We start from the raw sequence: 25,217 nt of genomic DNA, 5'->3' as shown, positions 1-25,217 counted from the left end.
AACCAAAAAAAAAAAAAAAAAAAAAACCTGTGTAAGAGTGAAAGGGGTCTACATATACTTAAGGGAACTCAAGCCTAAGGTTTTGGAGGTTTTTTTGGCCACACCATGCAGCATGCAGGATGTTAGTTCCCTGACCGGGGATCAAACTGTGCCCCCTGCATTGGGAGTGGTCCCAATGGGAGTGGGAGTCTTAACCACTGTACCACCAGGGAAGTCCCAAGTCTAAGTTTCTTTTTCATGGTTCTTTTGCATGCCAATAGTTTTGCTTCTTTGTTATTCAGTAGTTACGGGCAGTTTTTGTTAAATTTTACTAGTCCCGTTTCTAGTAAGTACCACCCAGAGGTTATATTAACTTGACCATTGTGCTTGGCACATAGTAGATGCTCAATAAATATTTATGACTAAATGAACCTCTTCTGTGTCTCATGTTCCTCACCTATAAAAGCAGATAATAATGCTTACTAGTTACTTAAAGGGATTCCTGGCAGAATCAAAGATGCTAGCAGAAATCACTGGATAAAAAATACTGGTTCGGCTATTTCCCTGAGGCTAGGGCTGTCACTCCTCTGGGGAGGCCCAAGAAAGAGTCCTGCTCTTTTAGGATCTCCTGGACAAGACTCTGCACACAAGGATCCTCTAAATCCCATGCTGGAAAGAGGATGTCCAGACCTTCAGTTTCAAAGAAACTCTGCTCCTTGTTTCCCTCATCAATTAAACAGCTGGGGAAGGGAGAGCTGTAGGATTAGGCATCCCAGGAACTCAGCCAGATTCAAGCAGACCAACAACCTCAGAGAGACAAGAATTAGGTTTATGAGTAGAGAGCAATTCCGACAGTGATGAAAGTTACCCAAACCAGGGACATTTGTGCAAATGGTGGCCTTTAATACTGAGAAAGACTATGCAGAGTGACAGGATAGGACCAAACCTTCAGACGGTGGTGCTGAGCCAGCCTCTCACAGGACCCTAAAGCCTGCTCCAGTAACAGAATAAATCAATTATTTATTTACATTAATATTTGCCCTGGAAACCCAGAGAAGGTCTGAGGCTTAGGGCCATCCATCCTTCCTTTCCTCCTCCCTCTCTTCCTACCTCCTTTTCACCTTCTTTCACTTTCTCAATTCTTTCCCTTCTTCTTGCCTCTCCTTCCCTCTCTAGTCTACCTCCTTCTTTTCCTCTTTCCTCCTCGCTCCTTCCTTTTTTTCTTCTCCATATTCTCCCCATTCTTCCACCATCTACCCATCTCTATCCCTCCAAGCCCCACGTGCTACTCCTCCCCTGCCCGGGCCCGCAGCCCTGCCTCCCTCAGGTTCAGCCTCCAGGCTTAGGGCGGATAGGCAGAAGGGGAGTCCTCAGCCCAGGGAGCATTTGTTGGTGTTCTTCTTGTCACAAGTTTTCAGGTCAGTGCCGGCGGGCTTGTTGCTGTTTCCCTAGCGGGAGAAGGGTACAGGGGTCAGGGTGAGAATGGCTAGCTGGGGTCTGGGGTCACCCTCATGGGCAGTCTTAGCACTGCTCTCCTCGTCAGTTTTTACTCTGAACGCACGCGTGCACAACACGCACACGCACATGCACACACACACACACACATACACTCACGTGCACAGTTGTACTTAGCCCAGCAGAACCAACTCACTGATCTCCGGCCTCCTGACTTGAGTAAGATGTCCCGGGCCAGGGAACTGAAAGCCTAATGGGGAAAGTAGAGATTGATCAGAACAGGTTGGAGGGGAGGATAAGTCTATCTTCCAATACCTCGTCTCTTTGAGGGATGAAGGATGTGGTGTGTCTCACCTCATCTACATTCATGCTGGATTTAGCACTTGTCTCGAAAAATCGGATTCCATGCTCCCGAGCCAACTGCACGGAGTGAAGTGGTAAAAAGAGAGCTGGATGAAGGGCAGCAGCCGAGTCCCTGCAATCTGGCCTCATCTTGGCCCTCCTGGCCCAGTTCTAGAACATTGCCCAGCCTGCTCTTACCTTATCGGCCTGCTCCTTCTGGACCTTCCTCTTGGCCTCCATATCGCACTTGTTCCCCAGTAAGAGGCGCTCTACCCCAGCTGAGGCATTCTGGGACAAGAGGTAAGAGTAAAAGTTGGGTCCTGCTCATTTTCACAGTCTCCTTCATCCTCCAGGTTCTACCTAATTCCCCTGTCTCTCTGGGAGGGTCCTCACCTCTTTGATGCTCTTCATCCAGTTCTGAATATTCTCGAAGGATTTCTCATCTGTGATGTCATATACTAGGATAATGCCCTGGGGAATGGCAGAGTTCACAATGGAGCCTTGTAACATATTCCCCTGTTTAGGCTTCCCACTGCCCTCTAAGTGACCCTGCAAATTCTATCCATGAGTCTAATCACTAGGCCACATGGGGCCTTCTGCAACCCATACTGTGCCCCTCCCCATTTTTCTCTGCCCCAACTCCTGTCCCTCTATATTCATACATTCTAGTGCCTCATGCCTCATCCCTTGTCCAGAACCACACTTCATACCATGGCTCCACGGTAATAGGCAGTAGTTATCGTCTTGAATCGCTCTTGGCCAGCTGTATCCCTGAAGAGGTGGAATATTTCATGGGGTGGGATACAGGGAAAAGGTCTCCAAAGAGAGACTCCCACCCCCACCCCCTAAGAATTTAGCTTTTGCAACTGAAAGGAATAGAATCAGGAAACAGTAAAGGAAGAAAGGGATAAAAGACAGTTGATCTGATACTGAGTGATGGTAAAGGCCTAAGAAACAGGTCTTTCTGTTTTATTCATTGTTTACTCTGTGCCAAGCACTGTGTATATATCATTTTATTTGTATCATTTTATGTAATCTTCACTCTAACCTAGTGAGACATGTTTTATTGTCTCTATTTTACAAATGAGGAAACAGATTTAGAGAGGCCAAATAACTGATGAAGGTCATTCTGTACCAGAACCAGGATTGAACCACATTCTCCTCTTATCTGTTGTATCATAATGCCTCCATTAAGCCGTTTACCACTTGACACCCTTAGGGTCTCCAGCTTCCTCAGGGCAGTCAGGTCAAACCTCTACACTTGGCTTTATGGCCTCTCCACTAGACTGAGAGTCAAGTCTTAATTCTGCTATTTGCTATTTAACTGTTTAGAGCCTGTTTCCACGTTACAGTTCAACAGACAATTGATCTAGCTAGACAGTTGCCAAGTTCAGAGGATGCTCCAGGTCCGGGAGAGGCAAGAGAATTACAAAAAAGCTGAAAATAGTTGAGTAAGCAGGAAGAGAGATGAAAGGACATCTGAACGAGGTGACAGAAATGGATTAGAAAATGTACTGGAAGGAGCATTGGGAAAGGGAGAGAAATGAAGCTAAAAAGAAGAGAAACACCTATAGGAGGTAAATGAGGAAGTCTGGCTTAGGAGTCCTGAGGGATTCACTCACCAGACTTGCAGTTTGATCTTTTTCCCCTCTATATCCACAGTGCGGATCTTGAAATCAATTCCTAGAGGTGGAGAGTGTACACTGAAATTGAGACATGCATATACATGCATGTAAAAGTGTGTGGTGAGAGGGACAGGAATGGAGCAGTGGCAGTGCCAGAAATTCTGCAGGGCAGGCACTTGGGAAGCAATCTTGTATGAAGTGTAAAACTAGGGGGATTTTCTCAAAGCTGTATTTGTATAGCAAGCATATTGTTTTTACTTAGATTTTACGGGCTTTGTAGGGGAGAAGGTAATGAAAATTCTGCAAGGAGGCTTAAGGCCTCTAAGGCACTTATATTGGGTCCGCTTAGCCATGCCAGCTGACAACTCTCACAATTCAATCTGTCTCCCCCAAAATATTACTTTCAGATTCCTTTTTCTTTCTGTTTTCTTAGAACCCTCTACTCCCGGCTCTCCCACCTACCCTCCTGGCGCTACAGGGTAAAGAGCAAGGAAAAAGGTAAATGATGACAGTCTATGTGAATTAACTGGTAGGCCAGGCTTGGAAACAAGAAAATTTGAGGCTAAACAAGATTCCCCCAAGACTGAATTAGGAGAGAGGAGCATTTTTCTCTCCTCTTTCTAACCAGAATGTCTTGATACTCTCCTTGTCTTATTTCCCAGGCCAGAAGAGATTAAGAATGATGAGAGGGGGGCTTCCCTGGTGGCGCAGTGATTAAGAATCCACCTGCCAATGCAGGGGACATGAGTTCGAGCCCTGGCCCGGGGAAGATCCCACATGCTGCAGAGCAACAAAGCCCGTGCACTGCAACTACTGAGTCCGTGCTCTAGAGCCCGCGTGCCACAACTACTGAGCCCGAGTGCCACAACTACTGAAGTCTGCTCATGTAGAGCCCATGCTCTGCAACAGGAGAAGCCACTGCAGTGAGAAGCCTGCGCACCTCAAGGAAGAGTAGCCCTGCTCAACGCAACTAGAGAAAGGCCGTGCGCAGCAACAAAGACCCAACACAACCAAAAATAAATAAATTAAATAAATAATTTTTTTAAAAAAATGATGAGAGGGGAGGAGGGGAGACAACGTTCTTAGTGGAAACTTGTGCACCTCCCCCAAGCCTGAGGAGGCTGAGTCACCAGGCTGACTCAGAGACCCCAAAAGTCCCCTCACTCTGGCTTCCTCACCGGGCTGACTGCATATTCCTGATCACAGTCCTTGGGCCACTCTCCAGCACACCCAGCCACTCTGTTCCATCTTGCCCAACCCCTATTAAGTTGAGGGGCAGGGAGACTGCAAAGTAGATGGTAAGGTGGGAATGCAATGGGAGAGTATGCAAACTCAGTGGGACAGAAAGAGGCTGGCAGAATTGGGAGATAGATGTTCAGGGAGAGGGGATACAGGAAATGTGGAGAGTGGATCAAGAGTTCTAGGTGGATGGGGGTGGGGGAAGAGGAGCTGAGAGGGAAATAAAGAAGGGTTCATGTGGTTTTGGGAAGACAAGGGAAACAGGTCGTACCAAGAAAATAAGGGGCTGGCACAACTGAGGAGTAACCTGGAGGTCTCAGAGAGGTTAGAGGTTTGGGTACTATCCGGAGACATATAAGGGGGGTGGGTCTGAGACGGGGTTCAGGGACTGGAGTTCAGAAGCCTGACTCTGAGGGGACTTAAAAGTGGGCCACAAGTAATCCAAGAGCCTGAGGATGAGGGCATGGGGGAGTCGGGGATCTAGGGTATGGCCAGTGGGCTCACCGATGGTGGAGATGTAAGTGTTGTTGAAGTTGTCCTCTGCAAAGCGAATGATCAGACAAGTCTTGCCCACCCCTGAGTCCCCGATCAGCAGCAACTTGAAGAGGTGGTCGTAGGCTTTGGCCATGGCGGACACTGGGGGTGCCGGGAGAGGGGTGGGGAAGCGCCGTGCACTGGTAGGCGGGATTGGAGGGTTGGCAAACAGAGCGGCCCCGGAGCCCAGGCCAGGAAGTTTTCCTCCCTCTCCGCCCAGTCTCCGGGAAAAAGGAGAGGCGGCACTCCTCTGGGCCCCACCCCCTGCCCGCCCACCCCTTTCGGCTGGCCAAGGAGGCCAGCCCTGACTTCGGCTCTCTGGGCTTTCCCTTCCTAGCCAACACTGGCCTGTCTCCCTAGCCATTTCCCATAGCTTTTTGCTTACTATCGTCCCCCTTTAAAAAAAAAAAAAAATTTATTTACTTATTTTATTTTTGGCTGTGTTGGGTCTTTGTTGCTACGCGCGGGCTTTCTCTAGTTTTAGCGAGCGGGGTCTACTCTTCGTTGCAGTGCGCGGGCTTCTCATTGCGGTGGCTTCTCGTGTTACAGGCTCTAGGCGCGCGGGCTTCCGTAGTTGTGGCACGCGGGCACAGGAGTTGTGGCACACGGGCTTAGTTGCTCTGCGGCATGTGGGATCTCCTGGACCAGGGTTCGAACCCGTGTCCCCTTCACTGGCAGGTGGATTCTTAACCACTGCGCCACCAGGGAAGCCCCCGTCCCCCCTCTTTTGACTTCACTCTTCCAGTCTGAAGCCAGAGACGCTGGGGTGATGTGAAGTAGAAGTTTAATCAAAAGGGGAAGAGGACTTTTAGAGGAATTAAGGGAAAGGGAAGTTTGGGGGAATAAGGGTGAAGGCCAGGACAGCACTGGGAGTTGCCAAAAATCGGGGACTGATTTTTGGAGGGGAGACTCAGGGAAAACAGAATCCTGGGGCAGTTCTAGAATTCTGGTGTTAGTGTTCCAAGCCCTTAGTTTTAGAATCCCAATTCCTTTTGAAAAAAGCGGGATGCCTGGAGTTGGTGGCTATTCGTTGAGTCAGTCTGCCCCCTGGTGGAACAGAGTGAAAATTAAAAGTAATTACACTATAGAAATCCACACACACATGTTAGTGTTCCAAGCCCTTAGTTTTAGAATCCCAATTCCTTTTGAAAAAAGCGGGATGCCTGGAGTTGGTGGCTATTCGTTGAGTCAGTCTGCCCCCTGGTGGAACAGAGTGAAAATTAAAAGTAATTACACTATAGAAATCAGCACACACACACACACACACACACACACACACACACACACACACACACACTTCACCTAGATACATTCTGGAGCTTCATTTTGAAGTCTTTCTTCTGGGACCGTGTGTGTGAATTCTCTGCCAAGCCAGCTCAGGAAGACAGAGATTGGGACTACAAATGTCTGGTCTTGTTCTTTTCATGAGATCTGGATCTTTTAACACAGCCCTGAGACAGTACTCCTGACACCCCACTGAACAGACTGTGAATGTGTAGCCTTGGCAACCAGGAAGCTGAAATATGGAGAACACAGCTATAAAGAAACAAATTTATCTTTGCCTTTGGAAAAAATTACTCAGAATATCTGCTTTTCTAATAGCAGGTCAGTAGAATAGTTCCTGTATAAGGATAGTAGTGTACTGGTTGTGAGAAGGCATCTCTTGTCACTTCACTTATCCTCGTTACCTTGTGTGCCAATGTTCGTCCTTTCTCAAACACAACTATTCAATCCCCTTTTGTCCTTTATCTCACCAGCCATTATGTTTACAAGCTGTATTACAAACCTTGAGTGTCCTCTATTTCTCGCTGGCCAAACCATCTCTCTCCAGCCCTTTAAATTATTCTTCAATGTTCATGGATTGTTCTGATAAAAATCCATCAATTCTTTTTCATTTCATTTTATTTTGTCTGGATCTGGACTCTTCATACCCAGCAATATATTATTCTTTCTCACCTCTCTAAATTGTACTTATGCTGCTGTATACCTGCTTTCACTGGAGCCTCATCTCCATAGTACTCTCCCCCTAGCTCTCAGAGCTTCTGCAACAATGCCTTCCGCCCCCCCAATTTTGGCAGGTTCATTCGGTCTCTGGTTTTATATTCACAAGCTCTTCCCTCAGCTTAGAATTCGGTTCCCCCAAACTGCTGCTTGGTTGATTCCTTGTCTTTCAGATTTCAGCTTAAACGTCACTTCCTCAGAGGTTTTTCTCACCCATCAGTAGTGTGCTGGAACCAATCCTTACTGGCTCATGAGAACAGATTGTGCTTATCTCTTTCCAAATCTGTGTTTAATGATATCACATTGATAGTCTGAAATTGGCCACGGTGGGAGTATTTACACCATTGAAATTAGCAAAGACAACAAATCAGGGCTCCCCTCCATATAGTCAGGTGTTAAACGTTTACCAGTACAGTCTTGACTAGAACTCACATCCCTTGCCCTATTCCATTCCTTTGGAATTAAACAGGTCCCCAGATGCCATTTGGGTCATCTTCGCCCCTCCTTTATGACAAATGGACATTCTAACCCTTTGATCATTACTGTAGAAGACCATGATTTGTTCTTCATTTTTTCTTCTCATTCCCTGTCAAGAGTGTCGATGCTGCCAAGATTAGAAATCTTGGAAAGGCGGTGCTGGTGAAAATGTGGGGGAAAGGATGTGGGAATGTAAACTGGCACAACCTTTTTGGAAGGCAGTTTAGTACCATACTTTGGACAATTTGTTTAATGTCTCTGGACATCACTTTCCCCATCTGTAAAATGTGGATAATAATAGTATCAACCTGATGGAGTTGTTGTGACGATTAATTAAGATGTGAAAAGCAGTCAGAACAATGCCCAAATAAGCACTACATAAGTGAGTGATGTAATTAGTATTAGAGGGAAAGAAGGAAAGGAGAGAATAAAATTTAACAATGGTTAGCCCTAGGAAAAGGCTGGAGGTGCGGAAAGTATGAGGACTTCCTTTTTTTATATTTACATTTCTGAATTGTTAAAAATGGGCAAACTAAACCAATTGAAAAATAGTAAAGAAATTTAATAAGTCCCAGACATGGCTCAGTCTCGCTGTTTTCCTAAGCAGTTCCCATTGTTAAAGTGTAGCGCGAAATTTAAAAACTGTCCATTTACCCCTCAATAGAGATCAAACGCTAACCTTAAGAGAACATGCTCACTCTCTCAACATGGCGACTCATCTATGTTCTGTCATTTAGAGACCTTCCAAACATGGCAGCCCCCTCCTCGCCCCGCCGCCCACACACCGTGAGAGAAGGACCTTCCCAACATGGCGGCAGAAGGCCCAGGCGTCACTTCCTGCGGGACGGCGGATTTAAGGAGCAGGATTTCCGCTTTCGCTCCTTTTCGACGGTGACGACCTCCCCATGAGAGCATGCCTGTGAGTTCCTTGGTGCAGGTTTCCGTGGAGATCTCGGTCTTCTGTCCGCACGCTCCCCTCACGCTGACTTCGGATCGCAGAGGGCTCTCACTTGCTCTCCGCACTTTGCAGAGGCCCATGGGGCTTCCTGCATAGACAGGAGCGGAGAGGCGATAAGATGGCGGCCCAGCTGCGCAGACAGCAGGGGCGGCGAGGGGCGAGCTCTCCCCGGTGTGTGGCAGCGGGGACTGTTTTCGATCATCCCGTGTTCGCCGATGGTTTCTAAATCTCTGCATTTCTGCCTCTCTTAGCTCGCAAAGGATCTCCTTCATCCCTCTCCAGAAGAGGAGAAGAGGAAACACAAGAAGAAGCGCCTGGTGCAGAGCCCCAATTCCTATTTCATGGACGTGAAATGCCCAGGTGAGGAGATAACTTGCAGTAGTGGGGAAGGCACTGGACCCCAAGGAAAAAGGTATCCTTGAAACGGTTCTGATTTCTTAAAATTTGAATGTTTGAGATGGGTAAAATTTTGCATTTCAGGAACAGTGATCCATAGTGATCTCCCTTCAAAACTTTATGTGCAGACCGTAACATTTCTTTGTGTTGAGAAACACTGGAATGTTATGTTGGGCTTCTGCTGTGGTCATTTATATATTTGTACCTGGAGGCAAGGGGGTGGATATGTTGACCAGTTACTGAGCCTTTCTTCTCACTAAATAGAGGATTGTCTATATTTTAACTCTCGGATAGTTTTTTTTGGATGATGGTGGTAACGCATTAACAAAAAAATCATAGGTGGGGGCAGATAGTCCAGGTTGCTTCTAAGTTGGTTTTAATGTATACCTAGAGCCAAGTAATCGATTTAGAATAGGAAACTAAATTTCAAGAATTTACGTAACATGCTTGTTTTACAGTTAATACATGACAGCATATGTTTAAGTGAATAAAGGTTTGGGGAAAATAGGGTAACTCGATGTTTTTTCACAGGATGCTATAAAATCACCACCGTCTTTAGCCATGCACAAACAGTAGTTTTGTGTGTTGGCTGCTCTACCGTCCTCTGCCAGCCTACAGGAGGAAAAGCAAGGCTTACAGAAGGTAAATGGTTTAATTAATGTTGTGATTTTGGGGTTTGAATCTTAAGAGAGGTCATGTATAATGTAAATTATCAGGCTGTCTTGCAAAGAGGGTTGGGTTTGATAGTCCTTTTTTTTTTCCCTCCAAAAGCATAATTACAAAGCACTAATCTCAGTGCTCCTGTCTAAGGCTGGGGTGGATGGGTGATAAAAGGGGGTTCATATGAACTGAAGCTGATGTTGTCTTTAAGTGAGTAGGTAGGAGCTAAAAGAGTTGAGAAAACTACAGATGTAGGTTTCCCGTGGGTATCAGGCATCGTTTTGTGCGGGTGGGACAGGGTAAGTAGGCTGCTGTCAGTTAACCTTCGGAACTTATTCTTGCAGGGTGCTCTTTCAGACGGAAGCAGCACTAAAAGCCCCTGGAATCAAGATGAATGGGAAACCATCCGAATAAACACATTTTGGATACGTCCTGTTTATTGTCTTGTTTTACTGCTAGGAAGTTCCTACCTCACGTATTCAGGGGCAATCAGAAGAGTGGACTGTAGAGTCATTTGGGGCAAGTAAGTGGTCAAATACTTAAAAAGTCCATTTGGGACATTCCTATACCGTAGGCTCATTGAATAAATCTGCAGAGCTTGATTAAAAACTGGAATGGTATATAAGTGGGGTATTTGCTTTCACTTTTACGTTTTCTTAGAATTAAGAACTGACAGTTGATCTTTAAAACGCGATCCAGCACACCACTTTAACACAAAACAGCTTAGGATCCTTTATTTACAGTTCTCAGAAGGCTTGTTTGGAGGCTTATGAGTGTAGAGGTTGCTGCTAGGCTCCCGGTCTAGGGCTAGAAATCTCCAGCCCCCTGCAGTTAAGGGGCCTTGTCCAAGCAGAGGTTAGTGCCTTGTACTCCAAAGCCAATGTTGTAGCCGACGCTGTGCTGGTGGCAGTTGTGGACTCATGAAGGGAGGGGGAGAACGTGTGGCTGTGTAAGAACCTAGAAGTAAAGGAGGAAGGGAAATAGATGAAGGGTGAATAAAAGTGAATGAGGATGATACCTGAGATTTTTTAGTGATAAAGATGGTGATTCTTTACCTGGTTGTGGTGCACCTAGAGTTGGTACATAAACAACTGGAACTGTCTGTATCTTGTTTAGGAAGGCATTGTATGCTGGAAAAAGAATAAGGGAGATGTCACCAAAAAGAACTGTTTTCACTGGAGGAAGGCCTTAAGGGGCAAGTATTGCTATAAAAAAAAAAGGCTTCAAATTAAATAATTAAACTTATAGGAAATTTTTATTCAATGATTTTTAGAGGTATTCCAACTTTTGGTTGAAAGATGGGAAATGCACGTGTAGATGATAGTACGTGTTGTGTTGCTTGAATCATCTCTAGCTATGTGTTTGAGCAAAACTAGCTATAATCTAAGGTTTAGCAGTAATTTCCACTTCTGAGTGGTATTTGTTGGCCACATGCAGTTCATTGCTTCCTAGTAAGTTGGGCGGGATCTTTGGTCCACTAGTGACTAGGGGTAGGGAGGCTAAATCAGTTTCAATTGCATGTCCCAAATTAGATGTGATAAACAGCTAATTTTCATCCTCATTTAGTTTGTGAAATAAAATGAAGGCAGTTTCCAAGTCAAAAGGCCACGGTGCTGAATATAAGGACTTCTTACCTAGAAAGAGGAAAGCTGTTGGTGCCAACACCGCAAAGAGGGTAAAGAAAATCTGGTAAGAACCCATGAGCTTCTGGAGGACACCTGAATCTTCACATTGACCTACACATTGGCAGAATAAAAGAAGATTACAGTTATCCAGGACAGATGTTGCATTTAAAAACTTGTGTGGTCCTAAGAGTATCTAGCTGAAACAGTCAAAACCCAGTCCTCTAGGAAATTCTTTTGCTTCTTACCAGAGAAAAAGGGGTGAACTGAACTTAGCTCCTCTTACCTTTTTTTGGCTTTTTACGTAACAGTAAACTACAATTCTTGAGTCATTTCTTTTCAGCTTACAAAAGAATATTTAAATTCTTTGCCACTTTAAAATGCCTCTTACCTTTCCTGTGCACTTTAACTCCATGTGACTGCTTGCCTTCACCAAGTTTGTGATAGTCTATGGCGATTCAACTTCTCCTTTTAATCCCTCTAACCTGAATGAAATATTTCGTTGGATCACCAATAACCTCTTAAATCCAGGGGCTACTTGTCCTTTTTTATTCAGGTACATTCTGATATGTTTATAAACTTGTCCTCAATAAAACTTCAGACTTCTGTGTTTGAAGCATGCTTGGCACTTGCCTTTGGTTATTTCAAACTTTTCAGTGTCTAAAAATGAACTCTTCCCTGCCCCACAAAACTGCCTGAATTTAACTGGCCTTCCCAGGTCAACTGTCACCAGGCCCTTGGACCTAGTTCCTATTCTGCATCCCTTACATAGGCCCTCTATCTCTGGGCTCTTAACTGGTCTTACCTCTCACCAGACTGTTTCACAACTGTTATAACAACTTCACACTTTACAGACTGCTTCACTCTGAAGACTAATTTGAGGTTGCTTATTAGTAGAAACAAGACTATATTAATCCCTGATCAGGTCCCACTGTTGGGAGTCCCAATAAAACTTAGGCACATTAATTTATAGCACTCCTTTGTTCTGGCTGCATTGAACTAATTCCAGTCTTAGTTGGGCCCTGTCTTTTTAAATTATGTTTTTGGCTGTGCCGGGTCTTAGTTGCGGCACGCGGGATCTTTTTAGTTGTGGCATGCAAACTCTTAGTTGCAGCATGTGGCATCTAGTTCCCTGACCAGGGATCGAACCCAGGCCCCCTGCATTGGAAGCGTGAAGTCTTAGCCACTGGACCACCAGGGAAGTCCCTGGGCCCTGTCTTAAATCTGATTTCTGCAAGTAGGGACTGTGCTTGGCACATAACAGTAAGCACACACTTGTATGAATGAGCTGAAGGTTGGATATTTGTATCTAAAGACTCCCACCCACTGTGATTGTACTGTTAAACTGCTTGTCCTTCTTATCTCTAAGAAGTGCAGGGGTTCTTAACTTTTTTTTTTTTTTTTTGCCATGGGCAACTTCAGCAGTCTGATAGAGTCAATGGATCCCAACTCAGAATGTTTTTAAATGCAAAAGATAAAATGTAGGAATAAAAGAAACCAATTAATATCAAGAGTTGATGAAAATAGGGAAAAAACCTAATTTGTAATATACAGTTAGCAAAATGTTCAAAGGCCTAATTTGTGATACAGTAGTATGTGCTCTATTAATAAAAAACTTGTAGGTTTAGGTCTGATAACTACTGTAATTTTGATGTAATTTTTTTTTTTTTTTTTTTTCTTGCCGGTACACGGGCCTCTCCCCGCCGTGGCCTCTCCCGTTGCGGAGTACAGGCTCCAGATGCGCAGGCTCAGCAGCCATGGCTCATGGGCCCAGCCGGTCCCGGTATGTGGGATCTTCCCGCACCAGGGCACGAACTCGTGCCCTCTGCATCGGCAGGCAGACTCTCAATCACTGCGCCACCAGGGAAGCCCTTGATGTAATTTTGAAATGAAATGTTTTGAGATGTGACAGTTGGAACATGAGAACATCTGTGGTTTCCTTTGGTGACCAAGTCACATAATATCGCTGTGATTTGTTGCCTATATTCATAATCAATGGAAATGCTAACTTTCAGTTAGAGGTTAACTGAAAATAAAGATGCAATTTTTTTTCCCCATTCAAGGTATGGACACCTTGATTTCTATCTGTGGACCTTTGTGGAGATCCATGAACTCTAGATTTAAAAACTGCTCTCAGGGCTTCCCTGGTGGCGCAGTGGTTGAGAGTCTGCCTGCCGATGCAGGGGACATGGGTTCATGCTCCGGTCTGGGAAGATCCCACATGCCGCGGAGCGGCTGGGCCCGTGAGCCATGGCCGCTGAGCCTGCATGTCCGGAGCCTGTGCTCCGCAACGGGAAAGTCCACAACAGTGAGAGGCCCACGTACCGCAAAAAAAAAAAAATGCTTTCACAGAAAGGACAGATTGGAGTTCAACACTTTCTAGTTCGTGGGACCCTGAACACAATTTTCTCAACTCTTTAAAGGGAAAAACATATTTATAAAGTTTTAGAAAACTCTTTAGAATCATGAGAATTAAAGTGCATATAAATATGCTTAGACTATTTATTGACCTGTACAGATTGGGTGCTTATAGAAGCAAAAACCTTTCTCCCATTAGATGTACTAAGGTTCAGCCTAATTCACTCCCAGTAATTAAGAGAAATACTGTTTCCCTTGAGGCGTGGGCAAGTGGGAGTGACACATGAGGATGGTTCTCTGGCTTTCCTAATACCTCTTTCCATAACGGTTCCCATCCCACCCAAACTTGACATCATTTCTAAACTGGGTAATGGTATAATCAGGATTTGGGGAAGCTAAGTCTTGGTTCTAGGGTTACCACCATTTGCCCATTGATGCACAAAGGTTTGCTAAATACTTTTGAAGTAAGTGAAACATCAAGAGGTTTAAAACAGGGTAAGTAGTATACTTATGAAAAACTGACATAACATATTTAAGTATAACATCTAGCTAGTGATAAGAAAGCTACCTGAAGGTTGTATTTTATAGAGTAGGCTTGGAGAATAAAGATCCATGTCCCAGCTAGTTTAAATAATGTTGATCAAGTGGCTGAATGTTTCCCATTGTCTAAATCGTAATGCATTCTTTTTGCCTCTAGATTAAAAATAGGCACCCCCAATGCTCACCTGCACCACACTTGCCTTTCATAGCTCTCACTCGCACAGCCTCAATTTGACTGGTGAGCACACAGGAAATATTGATGAAAACAGGTGATGCCATCTGCTGGAGGGAAGTGAAGTTGACTACTTTTATGGGGTAGATAGCCAGACCACGTGTGAGGGAAGAGTGCCTTTGGCCAGAGACCACTAGAACTGGAGAGCTGGGGAAGACCTTGGAGAAAAGGATATGGAACATGTTTGAAAGAAAAGTCAGTTTTGTGTCAATACATTCCAATCTTAAAAATATACAGTAAGACATCTGGATTTCTAGTTCTAGCTAGCTGTCTGACAAGTCACTTTTTCTCACTTAGATGTGTTGAAGGATAAGGGAAGAAAACGATCTGTGAGAATAATGTAGCCTTCAAAAAGAGTTTTAAGCTAGCATTCTAAAATTGTTTCAAGCCAGCATTGGTTTTATATATATATATACATAAAAGTATTTGTGTTATCTTCCAGACTGACAAGGCTCTTGACCTAGATTTTGGACTCTGGGGGCCCCCCCGGCATTGTGAAGGGGACAGATTTTCTTCATTTTGTTTAAGAATTTCCTGTGGTGAATTTTATCAAGTCATTCAGTAACTGTTCCTTTACCCTGGACTGAGAATGAAAAATCTCTTTTTCAAAACCCTGACCTGTTTTGCTTCAGTCCTTAACATACCTCTAGTTTCTCAAGAACTCTGTCCACTCCCAGTACTCTTATCTCCCCGATGTCTTTTTTGTGGCTAAGAACCAATTCTGATTGATTGATGTAAAAGGCTGGGATGAAAGGAATGAGGATTCTTTGCATTCCATTCTTGCTACGCTCACTGACAAGCGAGGCCCAACCATAGATTGAGGTGTCAGCCGTGCTGAGGGCCTGGAGTAGCTCCTCTGACTGGGGTCGAACCTTGATTAGGCAGACATAAACCCCTGAAGAAAAGAGGAAAAACTGAGCAGGAAGGTTCAGAGGCTCTATTTAGCCAACTGGATTAGGATAGGAAGGAAAAATAGTTACATGCAAATTCAGAATGTGAACTCAAGTTTTGAGTATTCACTATTAGCATACTGTTGGCCACTATGGAGGAGTTTACCAAAGATGAAACAGTCCCAGGGAACCCACAATTGAACTTAAGGATACCATTATTGGTAAATTGACATGTCAAGGAGTATTAAATAATATAGTGTAAATGGAAATTAAGGGGATATTGGATGGAGTAGTCGGAGTTGGATCAGTAAAGGGCTTTGTGGAAGAAAGGCAAGCTTTGAACATGGTTTAATCACATCTCTATCAAACCACCTCTTGATGGCCTTATTTCTGTCAATAGTATTGTTTTTCTAGTTACCCATGCTCAACCTCAGTTGTCTTTTGACATCTATTCCTTCATTCCTATATCCAAATCTTGCTAACTCATCCTTTGAAATGTCTCACATCTGGCCCCTCTGTTAGTATTTCTCTGTTAGTCTGGTCTAGACACTCATCAATTCATACTTGGATTATTGCAATGTAAATTGCATTTACTAGTCTCCTTGCCTCTCATTCTTATCCATTCTGGGTACTGCCACTGTATACTTTTTTTTTTTTTTTTTTTTTGCGGTACGCAGGCCTCTCACTGTTGTGGCTTCTCCCGTTGCAGAGCACAGGCTCAGGCTCCGGACACGCAGACTCAGCGGCCATGGCTCACGGGCCCAGCTGCTTTGCAGCATGTGGGATCTTCCCGGACCGGGGCACGAACCCACGTCCCCTGCATGGGCAGGTGGACTCTCAACCACTGCGCCACCAGGGAAGCCCTGCCATTGTATACTTTAAACTTATTTTTGAAACCTTTTCCAGGGCTGTATGTTGCCTGGAATGTCCTGTTCTCTTCACATCTACCTCAGTCCTAGTCATCCTTCTAAAGGTTATTTCCTCTGTAAAACCTCACTCTAACTGCCAGGTTTGATGTAGATACTCCTTTCTGGCGTCCTAGCATCCCATGTATATCTTTATTCTATAACTAATCGCCCTGTGCAATTCTAGTAAGAGTTAAAAGCCTTGTCTTACTCCGCTGTACCTCCAGGGCCTGTCCTGGTACTGGGCATTCTGTTTGGTGCTCAACGGTTTGCTGAATGAACCTTCCATCAGTGGTTTCTCATTACTCATACCATTCAAACTGCCTGACCTTGGAGTAGAAGCTCTTCCATGATACAGCATTACCTATTTACATCTGACATGAATTGTCTCATTTTAGATCAGTTGATTGATTTATTTAAAGTCCTCCCAGTGTCATGCCTATTTCTGCTTTCCACTTGTTAATGCTGTTCTGCTTGGAATATCCTTCAGTTCAGCAACATTCAAACACTGTGCTACTAGTTGGGGATAAAAGATGAATGAGACATAATCCAAGCCCTCACAAAGATAACAGGCTAACAAAGGAGAAAATAGTAAGTTATAATAGAAAAGCATAGTATATTATAGACGTGTTAAAAGTTTGTTGAATGGATAGAATAAAAATGCTGACTGAGAAAGATTCCACAGTTATATAGCAGATGAAACTGGAAAGTAGAAATGCAATCCAATAAAGTGACATTTGCACAAATATGAAAACAAGGAGGAAACCAGATTCAACTGGTGGAACCCACCTTTCTCCATGCTGAAATCTGAATGGACATGAAAGACTTTACTTGCTGGAATGTCTAGTAAAGTATTACTGAACTGTACATGGCACAGCATGAGGGTCTCTGGAAGAAGTGTTGTTGTAATGGCCAAGGCCTGACTTGGGGTGCAGGACCCTAATGAGCAGAAAAGAGATAAATAGCTCTCAGGGGAATTTGTAAAAGGGGAGGCTATTATATAGAGGCAGTTTGGTACTAAAAAAACAAAGGGTCAGTTCTTTTTTTTTTTTTTTTTTTTCCTTTTTTGCAGTACGCGGGCCTCTCACTGCTGTGGCCTCTCCCGCCGCGGAGCACGGCCTCCGGACGCGCAGGCTCAGCGGCCATGGCTCACGGGCCCAGCCGCCCCGCGGCACGCGGGACCCTCCCGGACCGGGGCACGAACCCGTGTCCCCCGCATCGCAGGCAGACTCTCAACCGCTGCGCCACCAGGGAAGCCCCAAAGGGTCAGTTCTTGACTTGCTACAGCTGTCTACTTGCCAGCTCTGTTGGGTCCTACCACAGTCAAGGTGAAAGAGGATTGTAAGACCCTTGCTTCTGCTAGTTTGTGACTATAATGGGGCTTCTATTATCAATATTGTAGCTGCTGTCCTCTTTCAAAGGCTTTTGGAATTCATCAGTGGGAATAAGATTACACAGAAAGTGGACAGCTGTTGGAAATAAAGTGCTACACTTGGGAGATAGCTTTTAAGTCTAGGAAGGTTTGTTTTCCCAAACATACTGTTTCGCAGCATGATTCAAGTCAAAGATCTCTAGAAGTTCATTACAAGTGGTGCCTTAAACAGGAGCCACATAGCCAGCAAGAAACAGACTGGCACCAAGGTTGGGTCAGCTGCAATGGATGCATTTTAAATTAAATAGGAACTATGTCTTGTTAACAGGATTTTCCCCTGCACAGTTTCTTAATGGTCTTAGTTTGCTAAAGCTCTTTCTCAGTTGCCAGCAGTCTAGCGACCATTCTCATCTTTTGGAGACTATCAGCAATATCAAAAGAACCGTTACATGAGGTTTCATAATAGTTGTGGTTTTAGAAAGATTCTGCCGGGGTGGGGGTGGGAGTGAATTACAGTCTCTTTGTAAAATTTAATAAGGTAGACAACAATGAGTGAATATGTTATGAAGAAACATTTAATACTTTGTAAAAGAACCTGGAGAATTTTAAAGATCAAGTGTTCTTATTTATACATACATAGTTAGATTGTATTTTTAAGATTAAATATCTACTGTGAAAAGAAAATATATTAAGTGCTTAAAATTGAAGAACAAAAAGGGCAATTAGAGTTTAAATTATCTTGTTTTATAAACAGTTATATTCTGTTATATTCTGGACTTCTCTGGTTGGTTTGTGTTTTCTCGCCCCTTACCCTCTTCCCACCCCTTACCTTCCCCCTGCCCCCAAATCTGGAATTTGTTCTTTAAAAAAAGAGGAATGAAAGGATGTACATGGACTTTGGAGTGGAGCATATCCACCACTCCTGCCACTAACTGGTTGTTACCTTGTACAAATTACTTGCTCTTAGACTTAGTATTCTCATCTTTCTTTTTTTCCCGACCAGGGATTGAACCCAGGCCCTTGATGGTGAGAGCGTAGAATCCTAACCACTGGACTGCCAGGCAATTCCCAGTATTCTCATCTTTAAAATGATGATAATTACTACATGATGAGATTGTTAAATGAGATAAAAGATATAAAAATTCCTAACATAGCATTTGGAATCTATGAGAAGCTTCTTGTATTTTAGTTATCTTTCCTCCCCCTTTTTTTTGACAGTAAATCATGGCCCAGTACAGAATGAAAAAAGAAAAAGCACAAGGCAAATTTGCTGAGCGAATAACATTTCAGATATCATCTAGTCCGACAATTCTCAAGTCTTGGGAAGCTTTAAAAGAATTGTATCTTGGACTTCCCTGGTGGTGCAGTGGTTAAGAATCCGCCTGCCAATGCAGGGGACACGGGTTCGAGCCCTGGTTCAGGAAGATCCCACATGCTGCGGATCAACTAAGCCTTTGCGCCACAACTACTGAAGCCTGTGTGCTCCAGGGCCCGCATGCTGCAGCTACTGAAGCCCGTGCGCCTAGAGCCTGTGCTCTGCATCAAGAGAAGCCACTGCAACGAGAAGCCTGTGCACTGCAATGAAGAGTAGCCCCTGCTCACCACCACTAGAGAAAGCCCGTGCGCAGCAACAAAGACCCAGTGCAACCAAAAAAAAAAAAAAAATTGTATCCTAGGCTCTATCCCAAATTTATTAAATCTGGATGGAGCCTAAGAATCTGTATTTTTAAAAAATTTCTTTGGATAACCTTAAAAATCAGCCATGTTTGGAAATCCTTGGTCTAGGCTACCTCCTGATCTCAGAGTTATAACTAAAAAGACAACAGTGACTAGGTTGAGCCTATTTCAGAACCTTAATCCAGTCATAATTTCTGAGGTCTCATAGCGCTCAATGATTTTTTTTTTTTTTTTTTAATATTCATTTGGCTGCGTCGGGTCTTGGTTGCGGCATGTGGGATCTTTCCTTGCAGCGCGCGGGCTCTTCCTTACAGCACACGGGCTTCTCCCTAGTTATGGCTTGCGGGTTTTTCTCTCTCTAGCTGTGGCATGTGGGCCTCAAGAGCATGTGGGCTCCAGAGTGCATGGGCTCTGTAGTTTGCAGCATGCAGGCTCCCTTGTTGAGGCGCAAGGGCTCAGTAGTTGTGGCACACGGGCTTAGTTGTTCCCCAACCAGGGATCGAACCCGTGTCCCCTGCATTGGAAGGCAGATTCTTTACCACTGGACCAACGTGGAAGTCCCTCAGTGATTTCTTTGTAAAAGTAGAATCAATTTTGAAATGAAAGAAAACTTGTATTGCTAATTCAAAGGGGCAAATGAGGGAGAATGGGAAAGATGGGAATAATGACCCAGAACTATAAAGAGATTGCTGACCTTTAAGATTGACACCATTTCTGCCAGTGGTGATGAAGAGCTTGAACACAGTTGAATTGAGGGTATTAGTGAGATGAGTCTTAAGGTCATAACTGAGTGTTAATCTTGATGATGCATGGACCACCACCTGTCAGCAAACCAAAGAAAAACTGGTACCTAAGTTCTTAGAGAATCTGGTTCCCTTCTTCTCCATCCCTCATAACTTATTTAGCTGAAAGCAGTTTCACACAAGAGCAAATTGCCCTTCTAGTGATCACATATTTGAGAACCACAAAATTTGTTTACTTTTGAGAAGAAAATAACATTTTTTTCTAAAAGGAGGTCTTTGTGCATTATTCCTCTGACATATATTCCCTTTGTATGATTCCCTATTAGATGTCTTTGAAGACAGTTGCAATTTCCTTTAGAAAGTTTTCTTTTTCTCTCTTTAGTTGCATATAATCTCAACTTTTCTGAAACCTCAAAGTATTGTTTCTCTCAAAATACTTGTAATGTTCTGCCTTATATTGTAGGTATTTTTATACTTGTTAAAATCCCTCCCATTAGATTCTACGTTTCAACTTAGAACCCTAATGTATCTTTGTACATCCTGTATTGTGCCTTGAATATAAGGCAAGTGCTTAATGATTATATTGAGAGAAGATGATGATAATGATGGCCCTTTCCCCCCAAATACCTTCAACTTATTGGTTTATTTATTTATTTTTGGATTCTAACTCCTTTGGGTATCCTTTCCCTCTTTGTTTTTTTTGGCTGTGGCACACAGCATGCAGGATCTTACTTAGTTCCCCTACCAGGGATCAAAACCATGCCCCCTGCAGTGGAAGTGCAGAGTCCTAACCACTGCACCACCAGGGGATTCCTCCTAAATTCCTTCAATTTAAATACAGTATACTGTCCAGTCTCCTCAGTACTACCATAGTTTTTTATTTTTTCATATATTCAAGGACTTTAAAACTGTAATAGGGAAGAACCTTTTGTATTCTACTACAGGTTAATCACTAAAGGGATGTTGCCTAAAAGCTTAAATTATACATAAAGGCCCATCTCTGGGAACCCTGCTTCCCAGGAAATGAGCATTAAGCTAAAATACCTTTGTAGCTCACAGGAAACATCTTGACCAGGCCCACCTGTGAGCGACTACAGGGATGAAAAAATGAACACATCCCCCCGCTGGAGGCTGATGGGAAGCAGGAAGTGTTTGACTTTGCCCCCTCCCCTTTTAGTATGGATATGGAGCCTGAATTCTAACTCAGGCAACATGGTTCTTTGGGGCAGGAGCCCACCACTTTCTCAATTTGCTAGCTTTCCAAATAAAGCCGTTATTCCTTGCCCCCCGCCCCCCCCCAACAACTTGCCTCTCGATTACTGGCTTGTCATGCAGCAAGCAGTACGAGCTTAGACTCGGTAACTAAATCAAGTTAGTTATGTTAAGAGCTCAGTGAGGAAAGGAGTTTTGCCTTTTTCATCTTTGTATTTCCAGAGCCTAGCATAATCACTGACATGTAACAGGCCTCAGTGATTGTGTACCAGTTAGTGAATAATTAAATGAGCATTTTTACGAAGTACACCAACTGAAATATGACCTTTTGACTATCTGTAGCCTCTGACATCATAGCGCATTCTCTCTCTTGCCTTTGTGACACCTTTCTCCTTGCTTTTGTAGCACCTAGAACCTTCTCAGCCCCTTTTTCTAGTTGTCTTCTCATGCTGCCTTTCTCCTCAACCCTCTTATCTGCTCATGATACAAGTTCTCTTTGAATGTTATCCAATTTTTCCCTCTCTACCCTTAAAACTTAACGCTGAAGCCACCCTGATTTATTCATTGGTCTTCAAACACAACATATACTTTTTATTTGCCTTTGTGCATATATGCCTTCTCCCTTTCTTTTCTGCCAAATTCCTAATCCCGGGATTCAGTTTAAATGTCATTGGTGGAAAATTTAGCCTTAATGTCTAGGCAGAATTAGTGACTTTCTTCTGTATTTATTCTAAGAGCATTTCTGACATGATCATTTATGTTATCATGCCATCTATATGTAATTATTTATGTTACAACTAGAGCTCTATAAAAGAAGGTACCAGATACCACGTGGGCACTTATTGGGCAATTTACTCATTTATAAAATTGGGATAATACTTTGCAGGGTTGAGAAGATTAAAAATGGTAGTTGTACTGTATATAAAATTAAAAATTAAAAAAAAATAGATGCAGAGTGCCAAGCCCATAGTAGATGCTCAAAAAATAATAGCTATTAAGAGGAATGAAAAGAGGAACAAACAAATTCTTTGGGCACAGAGGAAGGAGATGTTACATGTATTTAAGGGGGAAATAGGAAAGGCTTTATAAAGCTTACCTATTCACTTGTTCACCCATTTCACCTACTCAAGGGTATTACTTAAGCAATTCTCCCTACTCCCACATCAAGTTTTCCTTCTCTACTGAATCATTTCCTAAGCCATTATTTTTCCCATTTTAAAAAACAATCAACAAAACAAACTCGACTCCAGTTCCTTGAAGAGGACTGTCTCCAAGTCCTCTTTTTCAGTTCTCCAATCAAACTTCCAGTCCCTTTATTCCACTGAAGCTACTCCTCAAAGTCACCAGCCTCCATGTTGCAAAAAACCATCAGTCATTTCTCAGTTTTCATATTTGACCCATCAGTAGCTTTCACGTGGTTGATCTCCCCCTCCCTCCTTGAAATACTTTCTTCAGTTGGCTTCCTGGACACCAGGATTCCTGGGTTTTCCTCCCATTGCCCGTTCTTTCTTTTTTTTAATAAATTTTTTTTCTTTTCTTTAATTCTTATTTATCTTTTTTGGCTGCATTGGGTCTTCATTGCTGCATGCAGGCTTTCTCTAGCTGTGGAGAGTGGGGGTACTCTTTGTTGCAGTGCACAGGCTTCTCATTGCGATGGCTTCTCTTGTTGCGGAGCACAGGCTCTAGGTGCACAGGCTTCAGTAGTTGTGGCATGCAGGCTCAGTAGTTGTGGCTCGCAGGCTCTAGAGCGCAGACTCAGTAGTTGTGGTGCATGGGCTTAGTTGCTAGCATGTGGGATCTTCCTGGACCAGGGCTCGAACCTGTGTCCCCTGCATTGGCAGGTGGATTCTTAACCTCTGCACCACCAGGGGAGTCTGATCTTATGGCTTTAAATATCTATGCCAATGACTCCCAGACTTTTCTATCTAGCTACCTCAACACATCCATTTGACATCTAATAGACATCCAACTTTACATGTTCAAAACTGATCTTCTGTCCAAAACTGTTCCACCTACAGTCTTACGCACTTCAGTTGATGGCAATTCTGTCCTTTTAGTTGTTCAATCAAAAATCTTAAGTCATTCTTGATTCTTTCACACTCTACATATAGTAATCTATTGGGAGATTGTATCAACTATACCTATAAAATATATTTAGAATCTGATCAACTTTTTACCACCTCCTCTATTATCACCCTGATCCGTCATACTCAGCTGCGTTACTGCAATTATAGCCTCCCAACTTGTCTCTCAGCTCCTACTCTTTTGTTTCTTGGCTGCGTTGGGTCTTTGTTGCTGCGTGTGAGCTTTCTTTAGCTGTGGCGAGCGGGGGCTACTCTTCGTTGCGGTGCGCAGGCTTCTCATTTTGGTGGCTTCTCTTGTTGCGGAGCATGGGCTCTAGGCGCACAGGCTTCAGTAGTTGTGGCTTGTGGGCTCTAGAGCGCAGGCTCAGTAGTTGTGGCACACGGGCTTAGTTGCTCTGCAGCAGTGGGATCTTCCCGGGCCAGGGATCGAACCCATTTCTCCTGCATTGGCAGGCGGATTTTTAACCACTGAGCCACCAGGGTAGCCCTCAGCTCCTACTCTTGCCCCTACAGTTTAGTACCAACCAGTAGCCATGGTGAGATATACATATATATATTTTTTAATTAATTAATTAATTAATTTTTGGCTGTGTTGGGTCTTTATTGCTGCGCGTGGGCTTTCTCTAGTTGTGGCAAGCGGGGGTTCCTCTTCATTATGGTGCGCGGGCTTCTCATTGTGGTGGCTTCTCTTTGTTGTGGAGCACGGGCTCTAGGCATGCAGGCTTCAGTAGTTGCAGCATGCGGGCTTAGTAGTTGTGGCTGGCGGGCTTTAGAGCGCAGGCTCAGTAGCTGTGGCGCATGGGCTTAGTTGCTCTGTGGCATGTGGGATCTTCCTGGACCAGGGCTTGAACCTGTGTCCCCTGCATTGGCAGGAGGATTCTTAACCACTGCACCACCAGGGAAGCCCTCATGGTGATATTTTAAATTATAAATCAGACTAGTCATTCTTTTGGTTAAGAACCTTAATCACGATTTACCTTTATGTTCCAGTAAAGTTTGTTGGCTGGCTTTATATCTGATATGTGAGTGTATTTCTTTTCATAGGATGTGCTCTCTATATGCATATTCCCATATATTGAAATAGTTACTCTAGACTCTTCAACTCTTTTTTTTTTTTTTGGCCGCGTCACACGGCTTGCAGGATCTTAGTTCACCGACCAGGGATTGAACCCAGGCCATGGCTGTGAAAGCCTGGAATCCTAACCACTAAGCCACCAGGGAACTCCCATGAACCCTTCAACTCATAACATTAGGTTTACCTCTCGATATGTTTTCACTAGCCCTGGAATGTCATGAAAAATTGTTGCTATTCCTGGACTCCTGGCCACTCCTACCCCAGTGACAATGTCTGTTTGTAGAATACTGTCATCAGCGGAAATCATCCACATCCCAGGTTCACCTAGGAAAAGACAAGAGAAAGCACTTGGCTGCAACCTTTGATATAAATTGGTCACTCTAACCTTACTCAGAATCCAAGTCAGTAGACCATTCAAGCATACATATATCCCTTCCCAGGAGGAACACCCAGCTTTGAGGGTAACTTTGTTATTTTCTTAAAAAAAAAAAAATTTTTTTGGCCACGTCACGTGGCACGTGGGATCTTAATTCCCCGACCAGGGATCGAGCCCAGGCCCCCTGCATTGGAAGTGCAGGGTCTTAACCACTGGACTGCCAGGGAAGTCCCTAACGTTGTTTTCTTAATGTCGGGTTCCCCTTCGTATGTCATGCCAGCAAAATAAAATAGGAACTGCTGACCTTCACAATCACAAAAGAAGCTACTTAGTTGGAGAATGTACCTGTTCTCCTTAGGAAAAAGAAAAATGCTTTTTACACATAGGAATAACACTCTGATTAAACTTTGTATAGATCCTGCTAAGGATGAATCTGCTTTGACCTACTGATTGATATCAGCAGGA

General features: G+C 43.8%; 3 protein-coding genes across 4 annotated transcripts in view; 1 reads left to right on the top strand and 2 right to left on the bottom strand.

Moving 5' to 3' along the window:
* Positions 1-861: 861 nt before the first annotated feature.
* On the bottom strand, positions 862-5,402 carry RAB13 (RAB13, member RAS oncogene family). Its single transcript, XM_007458026.1, has 8 exons — positions 5,145-5,402; positions 3,399-3,459; positions 2,487-2,547; positions 2,170-2,247; positions 1,975-2,064; positions 1,789-1,854; positions 1,631-1,684; positions 862-1,427 (listed from the first exon to the last, which is right to left on the bottom strand). Exons 1-8 carry the CDS (start codon positions 5,266-5,268, stop codon positions 1,350-1,352), a joined length of 612 nt encoding a protein of 203 aa, XP_007458088.1. The 5' UTR covers positions 5,269-5,402; the 3' UTR covers positions 862-1,349.
* A 3,130-nt stretch (positions 5,403-8,532) lies between these two features.
* On the top strand, positions 8,533-10,101 carry RPS27 (ribosomal protein S27). The gene is made up of 4 exons (XM_007458025.1): positions 8,533-8,571; positions 8,862-8,970; positions 9,538-9,648; positions 10,011-10,101. The coding sequence occupies exons 1-4, from the start codon at positions 8,566-8,568 to the stop codon at positions 10,037-10,039; spliced, it is 255 nt and encodes an 84-aa protein (XP_007458087.1). The 5' UTR covers positions 8,533-8,565; the 3' UTR covers positions 10,040-10,101.
* Positions 10,102-10,522: 421 nt separating this feature from the next.
* The window catches only part of NUP210L (nucleoporin 210 like), an 85,964-nt gene continuing 71,269 nt past the window's right edge, over positions 10,523-25,217 (bottom strand). The window contains exons 33-40 of one of the 2 annotated variants that reach the window (XM_007458023.1): positions 24,561-24,700; positions 19,957-20,083; positions 17,003-17,152; positions 15,063-15,313; positions 14,372-14,576; positions 11,301-11,402; positions 10,722-10,796; positions 10,523-10,623 (exon numbers count right to left, since the gene is read on the bottom strand). In XM_007458023.1, coding sequence (XP_007458085.1) covers positions 10,523-10,623; positions 10,722-10,796; positions 11,301-11,402; positions 14,372-14,576; positions 15,063-15,313; positions 17,003-17,152; positions 19,957-20,083; positions 24,561-24,700 — 1,151 coding nt within the window. The remainder of the gene's footprint in view (positions 10,624-10,721; positions 10,797-11,300; positions 11,403-14,371; positions 14,577-15,062; positions 15,314-17,002; positions 17,153-19,956; positions 20,084-24,560; positions 24,701-25,217) is intronic. The other variant, XM_007458024.1, reaches the window with a different exon arrangement.

The sequence above is a fragment of the Lipotes vexillifer genome, unplaced genomic scaffold (genome assembly GCF_000442215.2).
Source record: "Lipotes vexillifer unplaced genomic scaffold, Lipotes_vexillifer_v1.1 scaffold238, whole genome shotgun sequence".
Taxonomy (NCBI): domain Eukaryota; kingdom Metazoa; phylum Chordata; class Mammalia; order Artiodactyla; family Lipotidae; genus Lipotes; species Lipotes vexillifer.
This window is presented reverse-complemented; position numbering and strand designations above follow the sequence as displayed.